Source organism: Panthera pardus, unplaced genomic scaffold (genome assembly GCF_024362965.1).
Source record: "Panthera pardus isolate Hobbes unplaced genomic scaffold, ASM2436296v1 HiC_scaffold_10, whole genome shotgun sequence".
NCBI lineage: Eukaryota > Metazoa > Chordata > Mammalia > Carnivora > Felidae > Panthera > Panthera pardus.
The window spans coordinates 33,525,304-33,551,705 of NW_026526655.1; the positions used below are offsets into that span (position 1 = coordinate 33,525,304).

Sequence of the window (26,402 nt, forward strand, 5' to 3'; positions counted from 1 at the left end):
TTAAATCTGTGTCAGTTTAATTTTTTAGGCCCAGCCAGGAGACCCTAAGAGGGTCAAGGAACAGTTTTTCTTTTCCTACAGTGTCCTCAGGCATATGTTTATATCTTTGCCACATATAAATACACTTATAAATAACAGGGGCACCTGGGTAGCTCAGTCAGTTAAATGTCTGACTCTGGGTTTCAGCTCAGGTCAGGATCTCACAGCTTCATGGGTATGCACCCCATATCAGGTTCTGTGCTGGCAGCTCAGAACCTGCTTGGGATTCTCTCTCTCCCTCCCTCTCTGCCCCTACCCCACTTGTGCTCTCTCTCTCTCAAAATAAATAAAACTTAAAAAACAACATATACTATTTTATACATTAAATCATTATATATTTTACAACTTATTTTGTTTAACATTTTAGTGATTAATTCATGATGATGCATGTAGTTTCCATTCATTTATTTTAAGTTATTGACACTATTCCATTGTATAAACATACCACAATTTAGTTATCCATTTTGTTGCCAATGGCTGTTTTGATTATTTCCAACTTTTTGTGATTACAATGCTGTAATGAACCTTCTTGAGTGAGTCACTTTTCATACATAAAAGAGTTTCTCTGAGGTATACATGGGAATAAAATTGTTGAGTTGCAGGGTATGTGTATCTTCAATTTATTGGATATTTCCAAATTGCTCTGAATTTCTAAAACTCTGTATCCTCATCAAAAATGGGTGTTTGCAGACTTTTAAATTTTTGTTAATCTGATATATACCTGAAATGATATCTCTTTTTGTTGTAATTTCAATTTTCCTGATTAGCAGCAAGTTGACTTCTTCACATGACCACTTATTTAGGCTTCCTCATCTGTTAATTGCCTAGTCATATCTCAGGATTTTCATTGGGGTTGATTGTCTTTTCCTTCTCTATTTGCAGTGGTTCTTGCCACACTTTGGATACCAATATTTTATTGGTTTTATGCGCTATAAGATATTGTCTTATAGTCTGTGATTTGTCTTTTTTTTTCTTTTAAAAAGATTTTTAAAAATTATTATTATTTTATGTTATTTTTAAATGTTTATTCATTTTTGAAAGACAGAGAGAGACAGAGCACAAGAGGGGTGGGGCAGAGAGAGAAAGGGGGGGAACACAGAATCTGAAGGAGGCTCCAGGCTCTGAGCTGTCAGCACAGAGTCTGATGTGGGGCTTGAACCCATGAACCGTGAGATCATGACCTGAGCCGAAGTTGGACGCATAACCGACTGAGCCACCCAGGTGCCCCAAAAGATTTTATTATTTTTAAAAAATAATCTCTATACCCAACATGGGGCTCAAACTTACAACCCCAAGAGCAAGAGTTGCTTGCTCTGCCAATTAAGCCAGCCAGGCACCCCTGTGATTTGTCTTTTAACTTTGTTTTTGCTGTCTTGTCAAAAACTTTACATTTTAATATAACCTGATTTGTCAGTAATTTTCTTTATGGCTTATGTTTTGATTCAGGGGTAGGAAATTTTTTCCTTTCTCAAATTCATAAAGATATTCTTCTATATTTCTTCTAAAAAGTTTAAAATTTTTGCTTTTTCAGAAAAAAGCCTGGCTGGTTAAGTCAGAAGAGCATGAGACTCTTGATCTTGGGGTTGTGAGTTCAGGCCCCAAGTTGGGTATAGAGATAACTTAAAAAGAAAATATTAAAAAAAATTTTTTTGCTTTTTCAAGAAACACACCTGATGTGAGATAAAGATTTAAAAATTGGATAACCATTTATCTCAAAGTTATATACTGAGAAATAGCTCATTCTTTACACTTTTGCCATATGTTGTTTCCATATATGGGTGCATTTATTTCTGGATTCTCTATTCTGTCTGTCCCTAAGCCAATATCATATGGCCTTAAAGTGATTTTTGATATTTAATATTTTTGATATTTTAGTATTTGGCCTCTTTGTTTTTCTTCAAAATTCTATTGGTTATTTTTGGCCCCTTTATGAATTTTGGGATCAACTTATCATGTTCCACCAAAACCTGATTGGGGATTTAAAAAAAAATTGTAACTGCATTGAATTTATAGATTAAGTTAGGGAGAATTTTCAACCTTCCTGTTTATAAACATTACATACAACATTATATAGAATGTTATATTTATTTCAGTCTATTTTTATTTAACAAGATTTTGTAATTTCTTCAAGAAAGTCTCACATATCGTTTTTTACATTTATTTGTAGGATATATGTACCTCTATCTATACAGATATATATTTAAAAATTACATTTATCCTACCTTCCTGTATAAACTGTACCAGTGGATAACTAATAGAAGAGGAAAAGTTGTTTTGGTTTTTTTTTTGGTAGAAGTTTTCCAAGTAATAAGTGGAAAAAGAATGATAGAATTTCAGTATCACTATTTTGCAGCTTGTAATGAATGAATGTATCTGAAGCCATGGGCACCATGAAGTGACACGATGTCTCCTGGTGGAAGAGCTCAATGCCCTCCATGAAATGGTCTTCCAAAAGGAAAAACCAAACCTGAATCTGATCAATCTCTAGATCCAAGTACTAACTTACAGGGAGTATAGAAGACAGAGAAGCACGTAAAACTACACCATGAGGAAGCAATCAGCAAAATCTAGATTGTGGGAAACTCTATAGGGCAAGTGACTCAATTTCCTAAAAATAAACTAAGAGAGTTAAGAAAAGAAATGAAAGGGAGCCAATAAATTAAAGGAGACTTGAAGGCCACACCAACCAATCACAAACAAACAAACTCTGAAACAATTATAATAATTGGGAGACAGTTACAGCATTAAAAAAACTGAATATTCAATTATATTAAAGAATAGTTCTAATTTTTAGGTGCAATAGTAGTATTACGGTTATGTCAAAAGTGTCTTTTTTTTTAAGGGTATTTATTTATTTTGAGAGAAAGAGAGTATGAGCAGGGGAGGAGCAGAGAGAGAGGGAGAGAGAGAATCCCAAGCAGGCTCCAAGCAGTGAGCACAGAGCCCCACATGGAGTTCTAACTCATGAACCATGAGATCATGACCTGAGCCGAAATTGAGTTAGACGCTCAACTGACTGAGCTACCCAAGTGCCCCCAAAGTGTCTTTTCTTGTTTTTTAGAGATAGATACTCAAGTGTGTATACATAAAATGACATGAGGCTGGAAAATTTGTTTCAAAATAATATGGAAGAGAGGGAGGAAGGAGTCAGGGATGTGGGTGAACTGTATTGGCCAGGATATGGATATGTGGAATTCCTATGCTGATCTTTGTGTATGTTTGGGGGTTTTCATAATAACAATTATCTTACAATTGCATTATAAATTGTACTTTATGTTTTGACACTTTCTTTTTTTCCACAATTGATTTTTATGTTTTGATCTATATTTAGTAATCTTGCTGACTTTTTGTCTTTTAATAGCTTGTCTGTAGAGGCCCTTGGATTTTCCATATAATGCTATTGTCTGGGAATAATGACAGTGTCATTTCCTCCTTTCTGTCCTTTTCCTTTTCCTTTCTTTTGGTTTCCCTACTGTGCTACTACAATGTTGAAATAGAAGCAATGACAGAGGGCGTCCTTATCCTTGTTCTTTCTCTAAAGAGGATGCTTTTAAAGTTCTACCATTAAAGTGTGATGCGTACTTCAGATTTTTGATAGACACTCTTTATTAAAATCAGGAAGTCTTCCTCTGTTCCCAGTTTGATAATTTTAAATTATGAATGGGTGGATATCATAAAGTTATTTTTCATTTTGTATCTATTGGGATGACCCTAAGGTTTTTCTCCTTTAACCTCTTGACGTGAATTACATAAACAGACTCTCACATGTTAGACCATCTTTGAATTCCTGGGATAAACCAAATTCAGTCATGGTATATGTATACACACACACACACACACACACACACACACACACTATATGTATATTTGTATATTTATATAAAATATTACATATTTAAATGTAAGCTTAATGATTTGATTGGCTATATTTTATTTAGGAGTCTTGCATCTTGGATCATAAGTGAGATTGGTCTATAAATTGCCTTTCTTATGTTGTCTTTATCTGTAGGTTCAACTGCTTTTTGGTCTTGATGAATTTGGGTCTCAAGTTAGAAATAAATTTTACTTCCTGGAAGGTGAAGAGAATTTTCAGGATCAAGGGGCAACAGCTGTGTTCTGGGATTTTGGGGACTTCCCCGGGGTTTCCATTTTGGGTTAAGTGGAGTGAGCCAGAAACATTCTTTTTTTTTTTTTTTTTTTTTACATTTTATTTATTTTTGAGAGAGAGAGAGAGAGCACAAGTGGGGGAGAGGCACAGAGAGAGGGACACACAGAATCTGAAGCAGACTCCCGGCTCTGAGCTGTCGGCACAGAGCCTGACATGGGGCTTGAACCCACAAACCATGAGATCATGACCTGAGCCGAAGTCGACGCTCAACTGACTGAGCCACCCAGGCGCCCTGATCTAGAAACATTCTTAAGGATGTACAACTGCTTGCCATGGAGGAGGACTTTGAAATACTTTTCAGAAGGAAAGATAGAGCAATAACAGAGTGTGGAGGTCATCTAGGCTGCTAGGAACTAGCAGATAATTCTGAACCCAGTACTGGCAGTGTGCAGTGACTGTGTAGGCTTCATATAGAGCAAATCGGGGAGCAAGGGGTCTTGACTGACCTCAGGTGGCAGCCCTGTACAGGGGTGCCACTTTCCAGGTTGTAGGTTCTGGGGCAGGGGCACTGTCTCAACTTCTGGGCACACACTTCTGATCTATTTTTCCCACAGCTTTAAGGGAAATTTTTTGCAACACTGGCTACTCCTTAGTTCATTGCACAAGTTGGGCAGTCATTATATCTGCTCCTTCTGGAGCTGTTTATTCCTGGAGCCAGGAACTGCCCCTGAGGAAAGGCCTTCAAACCTCCCTACAGCTAAGTGGACCAATGGGATTTATGCTCCTACAAGGCAGCTGTGGGCCCAACACTGATGTTTTCTCTCCTGTCCTCAGGATGAGGAGATGCTGAGCCAGCTTTAAGATGTAGAGAAGGGTAATGGCAAAGGGGATGGCAGAGAGAAGGAACCCGGGGGAGGGCTGTCCTACCTCTTGTCTGCCAGCTTGTACTTTTCCGAGAGAGAGAGAAATAAACCTTCCATCTTATTTGAAGTCACTTTATCTTGGTCTTTGTTAGAACAGTTGCATCAATATCCTAAGTACTGCATACCCATCTCTTCAATAAAGCAATAATGCTCTGGGCCTATTTTTCCCTAGTAGAATAGAAATGGCTCACTGGTTTCTAAGGGTTTCTGTAAGACCTGCCTTTTGTCTTTTCCCCCCATTGTTTCAGGCTACTCATTAGGGACCTCCTGTATCTCATGCAGGGCTCCTCAAATCTCTCACTCTTTCTAAGAGTATCTCAAATTCTGCCACATTGTAAGGGTTACATCACTATTGCACATAGCCTTTCACAGAAGGCAGAGGCTGGCAAGGCTGCTTTGTTCAGACTGGGTCTGCTGTCCACATGTGGACTTAAGTAAAAGAAGGACTTACACAAAAGACTCAACCAGTCTTGCCAAGTTCAAGCCCCCATCATTGAGATTGACCTAGAAAGTAATCATCATGTTATCAACTTAGAACAAGTCTCTCCTGACAAGGAGACAAGACTTACGGCTACTAAATTAAGGTTTTTAAGAAATAGACTGACAGCTAACCCATAGTGAGCACTTCCTCTGTGCTAGGCACTCTCATAAGCACATTACATGTATTAACTCCTTTATCTCACAGCCACCTCATGAGGTAAGTAGTATTGGCACCTCCGTTTTACAGATGACTTCAACCCAGATCTAGTTAGAAACTCTAGGGGCAGGACCCCAAATTTATTTTAACCAGACTTTCAGGGGGTTCTGATGCACACTGAAGTTTGAGAACAACTGGCCTAGGAAATAAACAAGACTTGAAATTTTATTCTTTTTTTGGACTGAGGGGTTGGGGAAAAGAGGTGGAAAGGAAAGTTTTGTATTTAACATGAGCAATTTTCCAAACCCGATTTGATTTGGAGGTTGCCAATTTGATTTGTCTGGTGAAAACTTGCATGTAGTAATTTCACCAAGTGTAAGATGCAAGGTATTCTTGGTAGATATGGCACTGGCTCACTGCTCATAATTTAAACATGAAGATCACTACTTAATTTAGAGTAGTAGAGAATAAAATCTTGGCTATTAGATGTAAGGCCTATATGGGGAAAATCGATCCTTAAATAGTTAAAAAAAAATTCCTTGGCAAGCTCTCTTTTCTTCCTACAAAGATTTGAAATCTTTTTTTAAACATTAGCATTTATCATTCAGGACAGGCAAATGCTTTCTTTAATTTTCTGCAGTGATATTTCACTGCATTAAAGACTGTCTGGATAACCTTTGTGGAACTCAGCCGAAGCCTGTTCCTCTGTCATGAGAAAGGAAAACTGTTTCGACTGACGTGGTCATTGCTTAGATTTGGCCATGTTCTGCACTGCCTAAAACCCCCATTGCACTTGGAGCCTTGTCAGTGTTCACATTCTGCATATGTGACTTACGATATGGAAGGTCTGAAGACTGGAGCATTGTTTCCCTGGTTACTGTCACTCAGCTTTGAAAATGGAGGGGGCAGGAGACTTATTTCAGCAAGAACTCTGCTTAAAAGCTTGACCAAACCCAGAGATTGGGCTACCATAATATTTTATTGTCTGAAAATCTTTTATTTTATTATTCTATTTTTGAGACGGAAAGGGCACAAGTGAGCCAGGGGCAGCAAGAGAGAGAGGGGGAGAGGGAGTGAGGCAGGGCTCACCTGAAGCAGGGCTCTTGCTCACCCGAAGCAGGGCTCAAACTCATGAACCTGAGCTGAAGATCATGACCTGAGCTGAAGTCAGATACTTAACCAACTGGGCCACCCACGTACCCAGCAGTGAAATCTTTTTAAATGAGTATAAAATTATTTTTGTTTAGAATATCAAATGAAAGAAACAGTAAAATATGTAAACAGAAAAATATCAAATTTAAGGTGAAATTCCAAATCCATGACTTTGCACTTTTATTTCTAGTGAGCTCTCATGGTCTCCTCATCTCATGGGGTCTAGAGGAGATAGGAAGAGTCATGGTGTCATTTCAAGGTTGGAAAACTGTGACCCTGAGAGGGTAGACATTTAATCATTATGATATCCAAGTCAAGAATAATACAGTATTAGGGTGTCTGGGTGGCTCGGTTGGTTAAGTGGTTGACTCTTGATTTCAGCTTAGGTCATGATCTCAGGTTCGTGAGCTCAAGCCCCACATTGAGCTCTCTACTGAGTGCAGAGCCTGCTTGGGAGTCTCTCTCTCTCTCCCCCCTCTCTGCCCCTTTCTGACTCTTTCTCTCTCTCAAAATAAATAAATAAACTTAAAAAAATAATAATGCAGTATTCATTAAAGGGTTACTGTATATGAATTACTTCATTTATTTCTCATGCAACCTTAGGAGGGGAATACTGTTTTCAGCCTCAGTTAAGGACACTGAGGCACAGAGGGGTTAAGGCAGTAGTCCAACTGTAACGCCTACGTTCTCCACTCAGCTGAACAGAGCTGCTGTTGCTAGCCTATATAGAGCACCTTATGTGAATTCAAGAAAGGCACCCCAGTAGAAGGGCCGGTAGAAGGGGGAAAGGAGCCCCCTCTGCATGGATACCCCAGTCCTGAGGTGCATGGCTTAGGGGGCAGAGCACAGGTCCCTATTTGCTCTCTCTGCTGGATGCCTTTGTACAGCAAACAATAAGCAATTCTTTCTGGCTGGCACTGCATCCACTCCTTGAGAACACAAGTGTCTCTCACCTAACTATTTCCATTCCTGCAAGATGCAGTGAGGATAAAGAACAGTTCTGGTACCTGGGCCTACCCAACTGCAGTATCACACAGCATGCACAGGTACCCCCAGGGAAGAGATTAGAGTCTAGCTCAGGGTCTGGGAATATGAACTATGCCAAAAAGCCCAGTTCTGGGCCCAATGTTTCCTAGAATCATCATTATTAAATGCAGCATGATTTTTGGAGGAAGCCACACTCAAACAGCCTGACCACCCAGGGTGGTGGGCAGCAGGGTCTGTGTCTCTAAAGATACTGCCCCCCACCATCGTTGGAATATTAACCCTCTAGCCAGGGAGCCTCAGCTCCTGCACCTGCATATCCACGTCCCTGTGGGCAGGAGGAACAGAAAAGTGGAAGTGCCTATGTGACCTTTTTGTGATACCCCAGAGTCTCCACTCTCTTCCATCAATCTGTGGCCTCTGGCAGGAAAGAAACCTTTCAGTAAGTCCAAAAATATAAAAGCATGTTATCGTCATCAGTTGGTTTGTGATGCATTAAGTAAGAACAATCAGAGTCTGAACTCAGCACATTGGTCTGTTTTCTGACTTCCAGGCTGAGAGGAAATGGAAGGGTCATTCCCCATTAACATCTTTGAACCAATGCAAACCTCATCAGATGATTGTTGTGATAAGATTTAAAACCCAACCTGGCTGTCTCTACCTTGGGTGTCTTGATGATTTTCTCTGAGGGGTCCTCCTGGTTCTTCATGATAGTCCATTTCATCTCCATTTTCCTATTAGGTTAATACACAATAAAAAAAAGTACATAAGACAAAATAAAGGCAAACACTCCTATTGTCTATGCCCTTTGGAAATCCAGTTCTTCTCCTTCTTTGTCAACTTATTTTAACTTCAGTGTCCAAGAAGTCTAGTACCAGTGTGAACAGCCCTAAAGAGCCAGGTGGGCTTAGCTGCACTGTTGAGCATTATGGAGGTCTTAGTTGTATTTCTCTTGTGGGAGGCTTGTCCCATCCACATGTACAGTGTTCCATGCCTGGCGTTAACTGGGGGGAGGGGGTGGGGAGAAGAATGCCACAGGCACAGACCAACTGGAGAAGGAAGCAAGGTACCTCCAGGGACTTGATGGATGACTGATGTGATGAGAGCAGAGGCAGAAAGAATAGGAAGGGTGGGTTGAATCAGACTCCCAAGGACTTGAAGGCAGATTAAGGGCTTTGGTCTTATCTCGAACAAATGGAAAGGACTGAAGGTGTAAGGCAAGGAAGCAAAAGGGTCAGATTGGCCTTTTGTGGAGTTTCCAAGGTTGCCACGGATTAGGTTTCTTATCACATTGAATCCCCTCTTCCTTCTTTCTCTCAGTCATACAAATTGCTTGCAATCCACCATCTAGAAATTTCCATAATAGTGGTTCACAACCCTGGCTATGAGTTAGAATTATTTAAAAGGTATGATATCTAATATTTACCCCCAAACAATAAAATCAGACTTTCTGGAACTAGTGTATTTAAAAATTTTTTTTTTAAACATTTATTTTTGAGAGACAGAGAGAGACAGAACATGAGCAGGGAAGGGGCAGAGAGAGAGGGAGACAGAATCTGAAGCAGGCTCCAGGCTCTGAGCTGTCAGCACAGAGCCTGGCACAGGGCTTGACCCCATGAATTGTGAGATGATGACCTGAGCTGAAGTCGGACACTCAACTGACTGAGCCACCCAGGCGCCCCTGGAACTAGGGCATTTTTAAAGTTTCTTGGGTGATTCCAACATGTAGCCAGGATTGAGAGTCACTGATCTCCTCTAGAGATTAGAAGAGAAACTCGTTGGTAGCCAAAGTGATGTGACAGGTAGAGTCAAAGACTTAAGTAAAGCCACATGTGTCTGATGAAGTCAGCTCTTGGTCTTTGTCACATGGATCTCTGCTGAATCCCTAGCTTCACTTCAGCTACAAAGAAGGAATTGGATATGGAGAGCCCTGGAAGTTTCTCCTAGGACTAAAGTTCCTCTACCTTTAGTGACAATCAGTTTTTCCACTTAATTATCAAATACCCAAGCTGCTCTGGAAAGAGACAATTAATCTAATTTGTTTGACATTCTCTTCTCACCCTATAGCTTTTTACCCTGTGTATTTTTCACTTGTTAGCTTACCGTTTGTAGCCAATGAGATTCTGACATAAAAGAGCTAGAGCAGGTAAGTGATTTTCTTTCTTTCTCTTCCTTCCTTCCTTCCTTTTTTGCTTTTATTATGATAAGTTTCTAAAAAAATTTTTTTAAGTTTATTTTTTTTCGTAATTTCTATACTCAATATGGGGCTCAAACTCACGACTCTGAGATCAAGAGTCTCATGCTCTTCCAACTGAGCCAGCCGGGCTCCCCTTAAGTTTTTATTTTAATTCCAGTTAGTCAACATAGTGTTATATTAGTTTCAGGTATACAAGAAAATACTGAATGCTCAGGAATGTGCATAGCATCCTCATGCAGGGGCCACACTAATCTTCTCTGTATTGCTCCAATTTTAGTATATGTGCTGCTAAAGTGAGCAAAGTAATTTTCTTTCTTTTGTGATTTCTCATTTTGGAGACAAACAGGATTTGGCCTTGGTGCAGTAAAGAAAAAAAAAATCATCCCTAAATAAATGGAAAGGTTTTTGAAAAATTACAGCAGGAAAACCCACCTCAGTCATAGTAAACTGCTAAGTTATAAGAGTAGAAAAAAGATAAACGGAAAGACATGCCCTATTTATCTAACAGGAAACTGGATTAAAAGGGAGAAACAAGCTTGCTCCTTTGGAAGAATTTCAAAGGCAAGAAGGATAAACCTTCAGTCTTAATATGTAGCTATGAGCCTTCAGGGGCAAGAAATATTCTTCTCATTTTACAGATGGGGAGATGGAGGCAGAGAGAGTCAGGGACTTTGAAAGAATCTTCTGGCACATCCCTATTAGAAAAAGAAACAGTCTTTTTAATTTTTTTTATTTAAAAATTGTTTTTTTCTGAAGCAGGCTCCAGGCTCTGAGCTGTCAGCACAAAGCCCGACGCGGGGCTCGAACTCACACACCGTGAGATCATGACCTGAGCCGAAGTTGTACGCTTAACCGATAGCCACCCAGGTGCCCCAAGAAGTAGTCTTAATTTGAAATTCTGTCTGTTGCTTAGAAAACTATAAAAAAAAAAAACCTGTCATGTTTTAGATATATGAACACACATGAGAAATGACTTATACCTAAGGTTATTCACTGCAACAGACTGAAACCACCTAAAAGTCCTACCAATTGAGGACTAGTCAAATACATTATGGTAATTCATACAATGGAATACTACACAACTGTTAAAAACAATCTCTTTACAGGGGTGCCTGGGTGGCTCAGTTAGTTAAGCACCAACTCTCGATCCCAACCCAGTACTTGATCTCAGGCTCATGAGTTTGAGCCCCCATGCTGGGTGTGAAGCCCACTTAAATACACACACACACACAACACCTAAAACTAAACAAAATGCAACCTGTCATTTTTCCCCTAAATGTTTATTCATTTTTTTTTTTTTTTTTAATTTATTTTTGGGACAGAGAGAGACAGAGCATGAACGGGGGACGGGCAGAGAGAGAGGGAGACACAGAATCGGAAACAGGCTCCAGGCTCCGAGCCATCGGCCCAGAGCCTGACGCGGGGCTGGAACTCACGGACCGCGAGATCGTGACCTGGCTGAAGTCGGAGGCTTAACCGACTGCGCCACCCAGGCGCCCCAATGTTTATTCATTTTTGAGAGAGAGAGAAAGAGAGCACGTGCGCATGCCCATGTGAGCGGGGGAGGGGCAGAGAGCAATGGGGACAGAAGATCTGAAGTGGGTTCTGTGCTGACAGAAGCCAGCCTGATGTGGGGCTCATGAACCATGACATAGATCATGACCTGAGCTGAAGTCAAACACCAAATCGACTGACACACCCAAGTGCCCCTGTCATTTTTTTTTTTTAAGTTTATTTATTTTGAGAGAGAGAGAGAGACAGCACAGGGTGAGGTGGGGGTAGTGGTAGAGAGAGAGGGAAAGAGAGAATCCCAAGCAGGCTTCGCACTGAGCGTACAGCTGGACGCGGGGCTCCATTTCAGGAGCCGTGAGATCGTGACCTCATCTGGAAGAGTTGGATGCTTCCCGGACTGAGCCACCCAGGCACCCCACAATCTGTCGTTTTTAATATGAGTTACAAGTGCAATGACTAAACTGAATGATTGAAACATTGAAACAAGTGTAATGACACTTGGTGAGTGTGCCAAAGAAGCTGAAGGACTGAAAATTCAATCCTAGCTCAGTTATTCTGGCCAAGTCATTTGCTCTTCATCTGTTCCTTCAGCCCATGAACATTTATTGAGTGTCTGTTGTGTGCCAGGTCATGTGCTAGGCACTGGGAGCACCAGGATGAAAGATCTATTCGCAAGCAGCTTGCTGGCTTGTGGAGAAATGACATAAAACCTCAGCATTACAATGCTGGGTGATAAATGTTGTGACAGATTATGACAGGTTTCTGCAGGACCTCACAGAAGGTGAAGCTAAATTAGTCTGGGGAATGTTTGTTTACCAGGGGACATGGTGCTAAGTCTTGCAGAGAAAGGGAGGTAGGGCAGTTCCTGGCAGAGGAAGAGGCATGTGCTGGTCAGGGGGCAGTTTGGGGTGGCTGCAGTGCACGGACAGTGTGAATTAGACAGGGGCCAGGTTTTGCCGGTTGCAGTATGGAGTTAAAAAAAATTGATTTGTTATATTTTCCTATTTATAAAAGAAATACATCTTTGATGCCAGGATCTAACCAGAAGGCCAATGGGGACATGGTAAGGAATTTCAAGCAAACCGGTGATATGACTGAGCTGTATTTAGAAAGAGCACTGGCAGCAGTATGGTATTATAGGGCTGTGGGTGGGTGGGGATAGTAACAAACACTTTGTAAACACAAACTGCAGCACTGAAACCAGACATGAGACACAGCTGCCTGAGTGGCTGGGGTGCAGGTCCTGGAGTTGGACTGCCTGCCCTGGAAGCCCTGACTCCTACACATCATGACTTACAGATCATGCAAGTTACTTAAACCCTGAGCCTCAATTGCTTCAACTGACAGGGGCTCGGCCAGGTGACCTGAAGTTCTCATCTCTCCTTGGAGAATCTTCCTCTGGTCTTGCCCACTACCCTCATGCACAGCACCCCGTCTGAGCATGGTACTTCTAGGCTCACAGCAGGCTTTCATGAGGAGCTGCCAGGGGACTGGAGGAGCATGGGATGCTGGAGTCAGAGGTGGGGGTCCTGTGGGCCAGGAGCCAGCCGCATGACCTATCACTGAAGCTCACTCTCTCCACCTTTGAAATGGAGTAATAATAAATACATACAGAGTTCTTAAAAGGCCTGTTTAGGAAAATACGTTTAGAAAGTCTGTGTAACATACCACAATACATACATCTAAATGACCTCCTTAATAATGGAAGAAAATCAGTATCTCCTTTAAGAGTTTTAACTTCAAGGCAGTAAAACTTTTCTTATGCATTAAAAGATCCCACATGGGGGCGCCTGGGTGCCTCAGTTAGTTAAATGTCTAACCAGCTCAGGTTACGATCTTGATCTCGTCTTGTGGGTTTGAGGCCAACGTCAGGCTCTGTGCTGACAGTTCAGGGCCCGGAGCCTGCTTTGGATTCTATGTCTCCCTCTTTCTCTGCCCCTCCCCCACTCATGCTCTGTCTCTTTCTCTCATAAACCAATAAACATTTAAAGAAAAAAATTTAGGGGCACCTGGGTGGCTCAGTCGGTTAAGCGGCCGACTTCGGCTCAGGTCATGATCTCGCGGTCTGTTCGAGCCCCGCGTCGGGCTCTGTGCTGACTGCTCAGAGCCTGGAGCCTGTTTCAGATTCTGTGTCTCCCTCTCTCTGACCCTCCCCGTTCATGCTCTGTCTCTTTCTGTCTCAAAAATAAATAGACGTTAAAAAAATTTTTTTTTAAATAAAGAAAAAAAATTTAAAAAAAGACCCCACACATTTTCTTTAATAAAGAAAACCAATTTATGAAAATCATAAGGTATCTTGTGTTAAGATTAAAATATATTATTAAATCTCTGTTCCTCTCCTAGGTTCTGAAGCCAAAACAAAGATGTATAATTAAATTTTCATAGGAATGTAGTAGATAGACCTCATCAACATCACGTATTGTGGGTTTTATGGCTTTGGATCCCAGTTCTCTCTGCTGGCAGCCATGTCACTGATTATTGTCTCATTTTACCAGTCCCCAATTTCCTCATCTGTACAGCTGGAATCTATACACTCACCAGGAAAGGGGTAGGAAAATTAAATAAATTTCCAATATGTGAGGGCCCTGGTCCTAAGCAGGAGTCAATGAATGTTTATTCATTTCTCCTTTATGAGTTGAATCTCTTGTAGGTGTGAACATTCTTTCAAAATTATTGTTTCATGTGACCCTTGCCTCACCATTGAGAGATGGGTATGGAGGTCCCAGTATTATGATTTCCATTTTACTAAAAAGGAAGCACAGTCACAGAAATGACTGTCACTCATTTGGCGTCTGCAGTGAGGCTTTGTGGCAGATGGTTGAAAACATGGGCTCTGGAGATGGGCTGTCTTTATCTTGTTCCTGTCATTTACCAACTGTATGACATTTGGGAAGTTACTTAACCTCTCAATGCCTTAGTTTTCTTACCTGTAAAATGGGATAATGTTACTTATTTCCTAGATTCGTTTTGTGAATTAAATGAGTTCTTGCATGTAAAACTTAGAACAGAGTCTGGCACAGAGAAAGTGCTCAGTAATGTTAGCAATTATGATTATTTGCATCTCTTTCCATTTCCCTTTTCAGCCTCGATATTTTTATCTCCCACCCTTATCCCCTGAAATGTGCAATGCTTCCTACAGGCACCAGGAAAAATGAATGAAATGTCGTGTGGATTGACAGGAAATACACAAATGACATGTGTAGAATGAATTGGTTTCTATAAAGCTCAAGATACTGAGGACAGAACTTTCTGTTTGAATTCACCATCCTTTTCTATACAAGCCCTGAGATTTGTCCTTTTCTAGAAGGCAACCCCTAAGAATCTAGTAGCTACCATGTCAAAAAAAAAAAAAAAAAAAGTCTACCTAAGGAGAGTTTTAACACTGAACATTTGCAAGAAAGGGTGTGCTCTTTTGGGCAAGGACAGTTTGGGAGTCAGAAAGCCTAGTGAGTCCCTATAAGTCCCCTGTAGAAGCAGACTGAGTTATAATTTCTGTTAGTCTTAAAAAGGGTGGATCAGAAAGTGGACCTTAGGGATGATCATCCCCTTCCCTTGGTAACATGGTACCAACATTACTGAACAAAAAGTGTACCACAAAAGCACTGTGGACATTAAATACACAAAACAATTATTATAAATTCTATACTCTGAATTCTGCAGTTACCAGATGTTCCCTAAATATACTTATCTCATTTCCATAGTAATTATCACCTTTGAACATACTATACGTGTTGCCTGGGGCAGGACAAGGATCTCGGTCTGTTTTGTTTGCTGATGTATTCCAAATGCCCAGAAAGGGTCAGGCACAGAGTAGCAGTAGATGCTCACTATAGATGGAATGAATAGTGATGATACTGATGATACCTCATCCTGGAAAGTACCAACCAGAATTCTTTAGGCCTTAAAGGGAGAACTAAACTGATGCTAAGGAAAAAAAGAATAGTTTCATTAGTGTAGGTGTTTTGGGCTCTATTGTGTTCCTCCAACATTTGTATATTGAAGTCCACCATCAGTACCTCAGACTGTGAATGCATTTGGAGATACGGTTTTTAAAAACAGGGATGCCTGGGTTGCTCAGTAGGTTAAGCATCTGACTTTGGCTCAGGTCATGATCTCATGGTTTGTGGGTTCGAGCCCCATGTTTGGCTCCGTGCTGACAGCTCAGAGCCTGAAGCCTGCTTTGGATTCTGTGTCTCCCTCTTTCTCTGCCCCTCCCCTGCTCACACTCTGTCTCTCTCTCTTAAAAATAAATAAACATTAAAATTTTTTTTTAAACATAAAATGAGATGCATTCATCATTAGGGTGGGCTCTAATCCAATATTACTGGTGTCCTCAGAGGAAGAGGTGATTAGGACACAGACACACACACAGAGGGAGGGCCATGTGAAGACACAGGGAAAAGATGACCATCTACAAACCAAGCAGGAAGGTCTCAGAAGAAACCAATCCTGCCAACACCTAGATCTCAGACTTCTGGCTTCCAGAACTGTGAGAAAATAAATTCTATTGTTTAAGCTACCCAGTCTGTGGTACTTTGTTTGGTGGCCCTAGAAACTAATATAATAAGAAATGAATCAAAGTAATTGGTTTGAATACTTGTAGCATTTTTTTTCCTGCCCAGAATCATTCTTCCTTATTCTGGTTATAAGGACCCTGTTTTCTTTTTTGAAACATTCTTCCTCTCCCCACTTTTAGTCCCTGTAGCCTCAAGCTGAGTCAGTTAGTGTATTCCAATTTCCTGGCCACAGTGATTCATTTGGGCATGGGCATGTGACCCAACTTGGGTCAATAAGATTCAGTTCCAGAATGATCTAGAAAGAGAAGTCAATAGTCCTCTTGCTACATGGGGAAAGAGCCTATCTAAGAGGAAACAGAAGAAAGCAGAGCCCAGCCACAGAGTGAGACAGATTTGGGGCAAATACATCACTCTTCATCAAAGCCCCACATTGTCAGTTCTGGCTGGGATTGGAGTAGCCCAGAGAAGATGTAACCTGAGAACTCTGGATTAGCTGAGGTTATGAGGGTGACCCTCATGACCCTTGAAGTCTCTGACAGTCTATAGCATTGAATAGTGCCACCATCATGAACCTACATATATTTGGTTTCCTCTCCTCTGTTTCTGTCTTTCCTCATCACTATCAAGGGCCTGGGATGTTGTTCTCTAGGGTAGTATAAAGGATCTGAGCCTTCTAAGCCAAGGCTTGCTTTGTTCCTGATCAGTTTCTTTTACTCCCTGATCATTTATTTCCAGTCCATTTAGCTCTGAGGGGGGCAAACAATGGGTAAGAAGAGAACCCTAAGCTAGAGGGCTGTTGGATAAGAAGGCAGTCAATTTATGGAGTCTTGCTTTGTTCCTGATTAGTTTCTTTTACTCCCTGATCATTTATTTCTGGTCCATTTAGCTCTGAGGGGGGAAAAGAATGGGTAAGAAGAGAACCCTAAGCCCAAAGTGCTGTTGGATAAGAAGGCAGTCAATTTATGGAGCATTTAGGGAGCACCTTCCATGTGCCAGGCACTGTGTTAGATGCTGGGGCAGGACAGAGTATTGCAAAGGTGGACAAATGACATCCCCACCATAGCAACTCTCAGTACCCTTAACTAGATATGAAACTGAGCTTAGGAGAATAATGAACTCTCAGAGAACAGACAATAAGGTCAGACATCCAAAGAGGATATGCAGTTGACTTGTAAATAGTTACCAAAAATAAGTCTTCTCCAGTCAGAATACCAGCTCTACTCAGTTACAGTGATAAAACAGTAACAATTATTTTAGCTACTGTCAAGATAAAATGAATTATATTTGTTTGTTTTATGAGGTAGTTCAAGGTTGTCCTTTCTCGTCTCTTTTTTTTGTCCCCCACCACCCAAACCAGACACCCAACTGATTTGTCCCCGATGGCTGGCTGTGATTACCGTCCTAATTTGTTCTTCCTTCATCTGCTACAAACTGCCTATTTTCTGTCCTTTCTGATAAAGCAGGAACTCTGAGGGACTTCTGAAGCTGTTTTTGTACCATGCAGAAATGTATTAACTGGGATGCCTGTGTATGTGTCTATAAAACTCCTCGTCTTCTCAGTGTGAGATCACCTTCAGGAACGGCGTCATGTCGATGTGCAGCTTGCGTGTGTAAAATTCTTTTCTGTTTGAACATATCAGCCCTTTATTTATACAACTTTGAGGCTCTCCTCTCTTCTGAGCTGCTGCCTCCAAGGACTGCTGGGCTCCCTGTGAAGAGAAGCAGAAAGCCCAACTTTCATAGGAATGATTTACAGTGCGACAAGAGCTAGTCTAAATCCCCAAATATTTATAGAAAGTAATTTTTCATCGTTGGAACACTAGTCATAACACCTATTTTTATCATTGAAGACACAGGGGACCCATATATATAGAGAGGATAATCCAAGACTGGTTATTAATTCATACCTGGGGTCAGTGTAATAGGAAAGTGGAAAAAAGGACCTTCCTGTGTTTCAGGATTGTAATCATTTTATTGAATCCTCATAACAACCCTGTGAGGCAGTTCTTGGTATTCCCATTTCACAGATGAGGAACTGCAGGCTCTGAGAGTTATTTAACGTAATTAGCCCAAAGCTATGCAGCTGGTAATTACCGTGTGCCCCAGACTCCATATAGCTTCCACAAATGGTTATCAAATCTACCTTGCAGATAAAGTTATAGCAATACTCCAGTTTATTTGCAACCTTAAAATGTATTTGATGTGTTAGGAGGAGTGATTTGGACGAATCTAGCAACAAGGAAGGAAGAATGGGCTAATACAGGGGACTAGGGCCTCTCCAATGTCTCGGGCCATGTTCTCTCTCCTGTTACCACAACATGAAAATGATGTCATGATTCAGAACACAACAAAGTTTGATCTGATGTCACTTTCCAGCCCATGCTCCATACTGCAACCTGGTTGATCTTTCCAAGATGCAAAGTGGACCATACCACTCTGCTTAAAACATTCAAAGGCCCTTGCCCTCAGCATGAAGGCCAACCCACTTAAAAAGCTTATAAGACCCTTCTTGCCTGGCCCTGGACTATCTCTCCTGCCTCATTCAGTCATTCAAGAAATATTTATTGAGTGCCTTTTCTATGCCCAGTAGAGCAGATACAGCAGTGCAAGAAGCAAACAAGTCTCCAGCCCCATGAAAACTGCACATAGATTTCATTGAGAGGGAAGAGATAACAAGTAAGTGGAACATAAGTTATGTCTGCCAGTGATTTGTGACTTGGAGAAGAATAAAGCAGAGAGGGGAGTAAGGAGTAGCTGGGATGGCAGTGTAGGCTGCAATTTTAAGCAGGAAGGCCCCATAAGAAAGTGATTTTTGAGCAAAGCTCTGAAGAAGGTCAGGGAAGGTTCTGTGGGGCTCTCTGCAGGAACTGTTTACTTCACTGTGGGAATAGCAAGTGCAAACAACTACCATCAATACTGACCTTTCCAAGGTCAGTTCCTGGAGACTGTCCTTCCCCCTCCTGGGAACGCATTCCTCCCTTTGGGTTCCTCCTCATCCTTCTGGTCTGGCTTGCTTGTCCCATGTACCTTCCGTGACATCCAGAGCACTGAGCACTTCCCTCATTGCCCACAATGATGCTCATGCTGTGCAGCCAACTCCCCTCCCCACTAGACTACAAGCTCCATGAGGGCAAGAACCATGACTGTGCTGTTTCTAAGTAACAGTAGTGCCTAGCACAGGGTATGGAAACAGATACTTGATACACATTTGCTGAACAAAAGAGTAACAATCACATTGGGCGCAAGCTACATGTTATAGCTCAATTCAATTACAATGGGTAGAGCCAGTGAGAACATCGCTAACAGGAAGTCCGTGCTGACCTCCAGAGGCCCATCCTCTGCATAGCACTGGCTCCTCCTTCACAAAGAAGAAAGTTATTTGTTATTCTTTAGGGCTGACTTGCTGGGGTCACTAGTGTGCCATGAGATCACCCTGGGTGTGGATTTGATCATTTCCATATTTTCTAGTAGACTAAATCTCAGATGTCTGTCTCTCTGGGCCATTATAAACTCCCCCTCCTATAACATTTATATTACTTTAAAGTATTAATGATGAATTAACTGTTGGGCCCCCACAAGCAGCCATTATTTTGATGCACGCCCCCACCCATTTCCTTTGTTTTGAAATATGGCTAGAGATAAAGACTTTCCTGGACAGTTACATATCCAATTTTTTGTCATCTCAGTCATATATCTGATTAGCTTCTTGGAGTAAGATAGCCCCTCCCTGTTTCTAGATCAAATGAAAACATTTGGTCTGAGCTAGAATCACACAAAAAATTTGAAGCTTTCTAGCTTCCAAAATCATGCATGAATCACTGGGTGGAATAATAGAAATCAGACAATACTGATTTGAGGGAAACTTCTCCATTATCTTCCAGAGAAGGTTTTTGTGTTAGCCCAGAAGACAAAAGCATACTCACAGCGAGTTCCAATGGTTAGAATTACTTTAACTCCTTATGTGGGGCTCAGGTTGAAGAGTGGGGAGTTGAGAGGCTTTGAGAAAAGTCCTTCCAAGGGGCACCTGGGTGGCTCAGTTGGTTGAGCGTCCAACTTCATTCAGGTCAGGTCATGTTGGTGTGGTTCATGAGTTTGAGCCCCATGTTGGGCTCTTTGCTGACAGCTCTGAGCCTGGAGCCTGCTTCATATTCTGTGTCTCCCTCTCTGCCCCTCCCCCATTCATGCTCTGTCTCTCTCTCTCAAAAATAAACATAAACAAAATAAAAAAAAGTCCCTCCAAATCATCTGACCTGTAAATCTTTCTTTTTAAATGTTTATTTATTTATTCATCTTGAGAGAGAGAAAGAGCATACACACGTGCATGCATGCAAGCAGGGAAGGGGTAGAGAGGGAGAGAGAGAATCCCAAGCAGGCTCCATGCTGTCAGTGCAGAGCCTGATGCAGGGCTCAGTCTCACAAATCGTGAGATCATGAGATCATGACCTGAGCTGAAATCAAGAGTCAGACCCTTTATTTTAACTCCTTATGTGGAGCTCAGATTGAAGAGTGGGTAGTTGAGAGGCTTTGAGAAAAGGCCCTCCAAATTATCTGACCATAAATTTTGTGATAAAACAATTCTCCCAACTGTATGGCTCACCTCTTTAACATTAGGGGCCATGAATTCTAGCTTGATGGAATGTCTTCAGTGAAGGCTCTCTAGTCACTGGAATGTGAAGAACTGTTTTTGCTTATTACATTCAACTGTTCTAACAAATAAATGATAGTGAAAGGGGGTTTGGGGGTTTGGAGGAAAGAAAAGATTGAATATATAAAGAGGATTCTGGGAGGTGGTGAGAAGAAGAGAAAAAGTCAGAAAGTTAAAATCAGGCGACAAAGCCATGTGTTGGGATGGTTTTTCATTTATTCATTAAACTGATATTTATTTGGTGATATTGTATGTGCCAGGCAAACAAACACATACATAAGTTGGATGATTTTATTTTGTTTTTTATTATTTTTAATTATTTTTATTTTTGAGAGAAAGACAGAGAGACAGAGAGAGACAATGAGTGAGGGAAGGGCAGACAAAGGGGGACAAAGGATCCGAAATGGGCTGTGCACTGACAGCAGCAAGTCTGATACGGGCCTTGAACTCACGAACCACAAGATCATGACCTGACCTGAAGCCGGATGCTCAACCAACTGAGCCACCCAGGACCCTCAAACTGGATGATTTTAGATAAGTCTATGAAGACAGTGAAATGGGATAAGATGGAAGTTGATGGGGAGGGGTGGGACTTGCCTTTGGGTGATGAGGGAAAACCTTTCCAGGGTGACTTGAACAGAAAACTGGGGGACAAGAAGAAGACAACTCTGGAAGGATCTATCTTTAGCAGTCAGTGCAGCCTGTATCTGATTATTCAGAGGTAAAACCAGGTAGGGGTTCTATGAAAGGACAGTGAAATTCCTGATTTCTAGGCCTGTTCTAAGCAGCCCTTTGAGCTCCATCCCTGATCCTGCAAGGCGCCCTTCTGTTTCTGGGTGGGAGAACCATCATAATTGACACTTGCAGCTCTTGGGCTATTTTGAGAGCAAAGGCAGCAGGATAAATAGCAGACAGGAGTCAAGGTATCTGAAGATGTAGAAAGGGGAAGAAAACACAAGGAAAAATAGAAGGGAAGGAAAATGGGGGAATTAGAAGAAAGGAGAGATGTCTGAGGCTTTTATGTTTCTTTTACATGGATGCTTTGCTGGGAATGATTACAAAACCAGTGGAAGGGTCAATGTTTAGCAGAAAATCAAAACCCACCTATATTGTATTGTAACTACCTTAATATTTTCATGTTCTGCTAAAAACACCTGGAAGCCTTTCTCGTCAGTAAGTGAAACAATAAAGATTAATGAGTTAATTTGGTAAAGCTGATTTGAATTGCACAGAAGGTGTTGCGTAAGTACTTGGCATTTAAAAAGTTATCTGACATTTAAAAGGAGATGGCTGTTAATGAATTCGAGAGCTAATCTTATACTCTGACAGAGTGAGCCATGGAAAATCCAGGATTATTATCTTGCTGTAAACATAATGTGATTCAGTTGAACGCCAGAACAAAAGAGAGCTATCGGCTGTAATACAAATATCCATATGCTCACATACATAATGTAGCAAAACTTACAGAGGATGTCCATTAAATAAATATAATTTCCTTTCTTTCTTACTCTTATAATCTCTGAGCCACAAACTTAAAGAAAAACCCTTCTCTCTGGTAATTTTGCCTCCTCTTTTCAATTTGTGTATTTTGAAGGGTCACCACCGAGGGTTGGCTCTGTAGTCACTGGATTGTTTAACCTTAAGAAGGAAAGCAGATCCTAAACCCAGTCAGCTATATCTCTACCCATGGGGCCCACAGAGCCCCAAAGATATAGATCTGTCCTGCAGGCGTCTCTCAGACCCTCCTCTTTACTTCTCCCACTCCTTTCTAATTGGGGTTCCCCATCTCTGTAGCTGTGGCTTAATGGCTCCAAGAGGAGCTATTGTCCCTCATTAAGAAGGCTGCAACACTCTCGCTGTCTAACTGCCTCCCACGCAGCTCACAACTTCATTCTGCCTGAGAGAAAGCTGCCAAGAGTCTCTGGGAACCTGTGGGCAAGCTGAGCTGGAGGAAGAAAACAGAAGGAAGGAAGGCCTTTGTAGCCAAGATCTGAAATGTACTGGGGCACACACCCCATCATTATCTTAATGCATGGAGAGCAGGGTCGGGAGGCCTTTGCTGAAACCCTTATGTGGTCTATCAAGTTGTCACATCAAACCTCTGTGCACACAGGGCATTTGTCCCCTCCTGTGAGCAAACAAAAGGAAAAGAGCGAGTCTCTCCTTTGGACCACCAGGCCCCCCTCCTTGGCTGAGAGTCTGTCCTTCCACTTTCCTGGGGGTTGGGGGACTCTGAATCCCAGCGGGGATGAATAGATCTGAGAGATTTAGTCACTGGGGGTGGGGAGGGGTGAGGAGGACTAGGATTCTGAACTTCCCCCTCACCATGCTCCCTGCTGGGGGGGTGGGGACCAAATCCTGGAAAGGGTCACTCTTGCCTGGGGTCTGAAGGGTCTGGCCAGTTCCCCAGCACTTGGCCTTCTCAGGCCCTATTATTTCTTGCCCATGGAAGCCTGTGGAACTAAAAGGATGCAGTAGGAATGGGGACACAGTGGGGGCTAAGAAGGGAATGTAGCTCTATAGGGCTCCCTATGACTGGGCTGCCTGGGGTGGGATCTCAGTGGGCCAGGGGCTTTGTATACACTGTCAACTCAGGGTAACTGGGAGGAGACCCTGCCTGTGCAAGGTCAGCCACCCCAGCCACCCTAGGTCCTCCTCTGAGAACTTGTCTCAATCTAGGTTTCCCCAGCCTGGAGAAACAGAAGACCTCTAGCCTTTAGGAGGCCCGATGGAACACCAGGATCTCAATTCAAAACCCCATTTGCCTGCATAGGCTCTTTCTGAGGAGAAAGGACCCCAAGCCATGGTGTGGTTCCACTCATCACAAGTCTGCACTGTGGTCCCTGTGCCTGTCACTTGGGTTCATCCTGTTCATCTTGGCCACTTGATATCCTGGCCTGTGTTTTGTGTTCTAAAGGCAATTTGCTGCTGGTGAGATGTGCTGAGTGGACGGTTTTAGGAGGGCTGTGCAAGGAGGCATGGTAGAGAGACAGTTTGGTTGGAAACCAGAGAAGAGCCTTCTTATTTTTCCTCCTGTCACAAATTTTGGTCTCTATCTACTTTTTTATGCCTCAACTCTATGAAAAGGATTTGACATCCTCCTGAGTGTTTAACAAATTAGCCTCATAGCTAGCAAACTTAGATTAGGAAGAGAAACACTGCAATCTCCAGTCTTAGCTTTTGTGAGAAGCTCATTTATTGACTTTTGTCATTTCGTTAAGCTTTCTATGCCTCAGTTTCCCTACCTATAAAATGGGGCATTTGAATAATGTTCCACTCAGGGAGCATTTGAATAATGAAACCCAGGACACCTTAATTCCAGGGCTTTTACTATCTGGAAGTAAATCTTATCCATCAGTTCTAATTGATATTGTCTTCAGTTTAATTAAGTGCTTTGTTGACACAACAGAATCATTGTTTATCTGGCTTAGCAGGAGCTGGAGGAGAAAAATTTTAAGCCAAAATAGTGATCTCTTTTGCCCCAGGGGAGGTAGAAACTAGCTTTTTCTGTGAGGGGGTGTCTGGCTGTCTTCAGGCTGTAACTGTGCCTGTGATTGAGAGATGACATCCTATTTTCGACTGGGAGACGGGAGGCGGTGGGATGCAGAGTGGGAAATCTGAACGAGTCCCTACCTGCTTCTAACCCAACACTTTAACCCCAAACTGTGTGACTTCCTTTTTACATTGGATCTGGTGTGACTTTTCCAATCTGACAGACAACCGAGAGACAGGGAATCTCAACTTGCAAACTGATTCCACTGTAATAGGTCATTTAAAATCAGCCGATTTTCACTAGAAAAAGAAATGATGCCCATGTTGCTTTGATTTCTACACTGGCCCACTGAAGTTTATCTAACCCATAATTTAGCTGGACTAAAAAGCTGAAGTAGCCCTGGTAGTGCTGGGATGGCAGAGGACTGGAAGAAGAGAAACAAAAATCTCCTTTCTCTTTCTTTCCTGCCCCTTCCTTTCCTTTGGGTCCTCCTGTCCTCTGACTTCTAAGTTTTCCTGGGCAGCACTGCTGGATCCAGTGCTCCTGGTGCCAAAATTCTCTGCCTCCCCCCTGTCCCAGGCCTTCAGCTGTGCTTCCTTGGGTGCAAGACAGGAAACAATTAAAAAAAAATCACAATGAGATATGAGAAACCCAAAGGAATCTCTGATAGGTAGACCTGTAAGCAGTGAAACAAAATCCAGACAGCATGGATACTTGGTTGGGGGGATATTTGGGCTTGGTGGTTGGGTGTAATGGGGGGTGGGGGAAAATGGTTAGGTAGACTGGCTCACAGTGCTTTAAATTATTCCTGCTTTTCAAGCTTCTCCTTTTCCACATCTGACCCCTTAGATATATAAACTCCCCAACTTCTGTTTTATAATGGCTTTCAAGCAGAGAGCAGGGCAATGGAATAATAATTACTATTGTAAATTATGGGATTACTTAGTGACAAACATTGTGTTAATCCCTTTCCATATGTTGTTTCATCTAATTCTTGTCATGACCCCATGAGGGACATATTTTTATCCTTTACTGATGAGGAAATTGAGCCTCTGAGAGGTTAAATACCTTCCTGAAACCACACAGCCAGGATGCAAGAAGCAGGGATCTAAATGCAGCTTTGTGGGATTCCCAAACCAGCAGGCTTCTTTACAAGTGCAGGTCACATGTTGAATGGGATTCTGTCTGTTGTGACATCTGTTTCCTCATCTGTAAAATGGGGATAATACCCACACCTACCTCATAGGGATGTTGTAAGGATTAAAGGAGATAATCCTAAACCCTGCACATAGTAAACCTCAAAAACATTGGCTGTAATTACCATCTAAAAAGACCCTCTCAAGATAATGGGGAGATAACTGTAGATACTTATAATATAATGGAGGTTCATTATACTAGCCCCTCTACTTTTGCATGTGTTTGAAATTTTCCATAATAAAAAGGAAAAGAAATCAACTAGGCACATATCATGTGTCTAGTTGGAACTAGCAGCCAATAGATTAATAAATACAGATGTCCTGGAAGAAATGACAGTCACAGTGAAAATTCAAGTAATAAAAGCCTGGTTTTGTAATTAAAAACAAACCCCTCTCAGTAAATTATCCTTAAATTGTCAATGGAATTTGGGGCTGACAAAATAATCCTGTGGGTGAGGTTGAACCAGAAGTTGAAGTTTGCTTAGATCTTCAAAAAACCTTTGAATCAAGCTTCACAACCAAAACTATTTACAAATCCAGGGAGGGAGAAAGGAGGAGAGGAGGGAAAGAAGAGGGAGAGGGGACCAGCATGGAACCTGGAAAAATTCTGTACCAGGCGTTTGGAAATGAGTAACAAAAGGTAGGGAGCAAAGCCCACTTCTCTGGATGGGGAGATGAGGACAGCTAATTCTCTTAGAAATCAGTGCTAGGCCCAAACTTACTTATCAGCCTCAAAAAGATCTCCAAGAAGGAGATGGCTGGTGACATCTTCAATCTGCACGTGACCCAGAGATTGAAATACCAAATTGTGCCAACCAACAGCAGGAAGTGTCTGGAGATTGTGTGAGTTGTTAGAGAAATGTCAGCTGAACTTCCATATCATTATCACTGGAAATAAAACAAGTGCAATTCTTCAAATCCTATTTGGAGGATTATGGCTTTTTTACCCAGAACATGGTCCTTAATGTCAGCTAAAGATGGTCAGTTTTTTCCCAGTAG

General features: G+C 41.8%; 1 protein-coding gene and 1 non-coding gene across 6 annotated transcripts in view; both read right to left on the reverse strand.

The window, feature by feature from the left end:
* KIAA2012 (KIAA2012 ortholog) overlaps nt 1-26,402 on the reverse strand; it is a 109,072-nt gene that overhangs the window by 21,498 nt on the left and 61,172 nt on the right. For all 5 annotated transcript variants that reach the window (XM_053906162.1, XM_019436601.2, XM_019436603.2 and 2 more), the window contains 2 exons: nt 17,641-17,778; nt 8,505-8,577 (listed from right to left, as the gene is read on the reverse strand). In XM_053906162.1, coding sequence (XP_053762137.1) covers nt 8,505-8,577; nt 17,641-17,778 — 211 coding nt within the window. The remainder of the gene's footprint in view (nt 1-8,504; nt 8,578-17,640; nt 17,779-26,402) is intronic.
* Nucleotides 10,235-10,341, reverse strand: LOC128772684 (U6 spliceosomal RNA). Its single transcript, XR_008416837.1, has one exon. It is a non-coding gene; the product is annotated as a U6 spliceosomal RNA (small nuclear RNA).